At 44.2% G+C, this 2200-nt stretch overlaps 1 protein-coding gene across 1 annotated transcript in view; it reads right to left on the bottom strand.

Moving 5' to 3' along the window:
* ARCN1 (archain 1) overlaps positions 1–2200 on the bottom strand; it is a 40192-nt gene that overhangs the window by 3186 nt on the left and 34806 nt on the right. Inside the window, exon 10 of the mRNA XM_011927041.1 lies at positions 106–905. Within this exon, the coding sequence (XP_011782431.1) occupies positions 816–905 (90 nt within the window). The 3' untranslated portion in view covers positions 106–815. The remainder of the gene's footprint in view (positions 1–105; positions 906–2200) is intronic.

The raw sequence follows: 2200 nt of genomic DNA, 5'->3' as shown, positions 1-2200 counted from the left end.
GTGTTAGCCAGGATGGTCTCGATCTCCTGACCTCGTGATCCACCCGTCTCGGCCTCCCAAAGTGCTGGGATTACAGGCTTGAGCCACCGTGCCCGGTGAGAAAACTTTTTAAAAACACAGTATGAAATATATTTAGGGATTATATATTTAGGGATTAAAATAAAGGAGCAGCCAGGTGCAGTGGCTCATGCTTGTAATCCCAGCACTTTGGGAGGCCAAAGTGGGTGGATTTCCTGAGCTCAGGAGTTCACGACCAGCCTGGGCAACATGGGGAAACCCCATCTCTACTAAAATACAAAAAATTAGCCAGGGGTGGTGGTGTGCACCTATAGTCCCAGCTACTCGGGAGGCTGAGGCAGGAGACCTGCTTGAACCCAGGAGGCAGAGAGGTTGCAGTGAGCCAAGATCATGCCATTTCAATCCAGCCTGGGTGACAGAGCGAGACTCCATCTCAAAAAAAAAAAACCCAAAAATAATAATAAAATAAAAATAAAGGAGCAACTTAGGTAAAGGAAGAGGAGGTATTTAACTGGGGGCATTCTCTGGAGAGCTTGCTTTCCTGCTGGCCAATAAAATCTGCCAAAGAAAATTAGCAGCCTTTCCCTTTATGTTTGTGCCATTTCTTTATCAAAGAATGTCTCTGTGACACTGAAACATGGGGGTGAGTGGAGGGTCCTTGCGCGCAGAGAATCGTGCATTGTATCAGAAAAAAGGGGTCTCCAATGGCTTGTAAATTTGGGAAAAACTCGTCAGCCATCGTTGGCGTCTTCTTGATTAATCTGAAAATTTTCCTTTTCAGCTCCCTCTTCTTGGTGTTACAGGATTTCATACTTATCCACTAGGAAAGTGGTCTCTGTGGAAAACCTGACAGGGCTGTTTCCATCTACCTGGGTCACTTTGGTAACCTAGGAAAATAAACAAAGAGTCAGGTAAAGCAGGAGGTTTGAGTCTCCATGATGTTGACTACATTCTCATTACAGAACATATCAATTTCCCTAAAAGTGGTATTAAAAGTAACTGTAAAATACTAGAAAAATGTTCAGTTCATAACTGAAAGTCACAGCATCACTCTTTCCCACCAACATGATTAAGCTGCTCTCCTTCTAGATAGAGAAAAGACAACTGTTGGGATGAGATGTACAGTAGTATTAAGTAAAAGCTCCAAAATGAGTGGTCATAGCCCAGCTCTGCCCTATATAACCTATGAAATTCATAGACATTCTATCAGGATGATATATTAACATTCTGACCCAAAAGGCAACGTTCTAGCTCTTCACATTATTCATTTGCTCTGCTCTCAAAGTCCCGTGTTAAAAGTCCCAGTAAGCTGCTCTATCATACTTATTTTTCAGGCATGGCTGGGTCCTTCCAATGAGGTTTCTCCTTTTTAAATAAATAAATGTCCAGTTTAATTAATTACCTGTAGCAAAGGTACCTATAATAGCACCAACACAACACTTGAACCACTGATTCATACTTCCTAATGAGGTTTTGGGAGAGCAACTACATTGTCCTAATCTTTGAAGAGCCCCAATAGGAAAATTTACCCATTTCTATCTAACGTCTTGAGTTCAATACAGTAGCTTCCAACACTGATGGGGTTATGTCACTAACTAACAGGTTAGGGAGAGAGAACTGCTCTTTGGAATCATCCAAGGGAGGAAGCTGCAACTTTCTAAGCACTTACAGGGGAGATGGAGACCATACGGGAAGCTAAGGTAGGGCCAGAACAACAAGCAAGTCAAAAAGAGGGGAATATTAACAACATAAACTGGGTTCTAGTAACTCAAATTCAAAAATTGGAAGAATGGTCAGGCGTGGTGGTTCACTCCTGTAATTCCAGCACTTTGGGAAGCCGAGGTGGGCGGATCATCTGAGGTCAGGAGTCAGAGACCAGCCTGGTCAACGTGGTGAAACCCCATCTCTACTAAAAATACACACAAAAAATTAGCTGGGTGTGGTAGTGCGCACCTGTAGTCCCAGCTACTTAGGAGGCTGAGGCAGGAGAATCACTTGAACCTGGGAGGCAGAGGCTGCGGTGAGCTGAGATCGCACTGCACTCCAGCCTGGGTGACAGAGCGAGACTCCATCTCAGAACAACAACAACAAAAACTGGAAGAATGATGAGTTAAAAAATAATGTTCTGCCGGGCGCGGTGGCTCAAGCCTGTAATCCCAGCACTTTGGGAGGCCGAGGCGGG

Source organism: Colobus angolensis, unplaced genomic scaffold (genome assembly GCF_000951035.1).
Source record: "Colobus angolensis palliatus isolate OR3802 unplaced genomic scaffold, Cang.pa_1.0 Scaffold7, whole genome shotgun sequence".
NCBI lineage: Eukaryota > Metazoa > Chordata > Mammalia > Primates > Cercopithecidae > Colobus > Colobus angolensis.
Note: the sequence above shows the minus strand (reverse complement) of the source record. Positions and strands in the feature narration are given on the sequence as shown.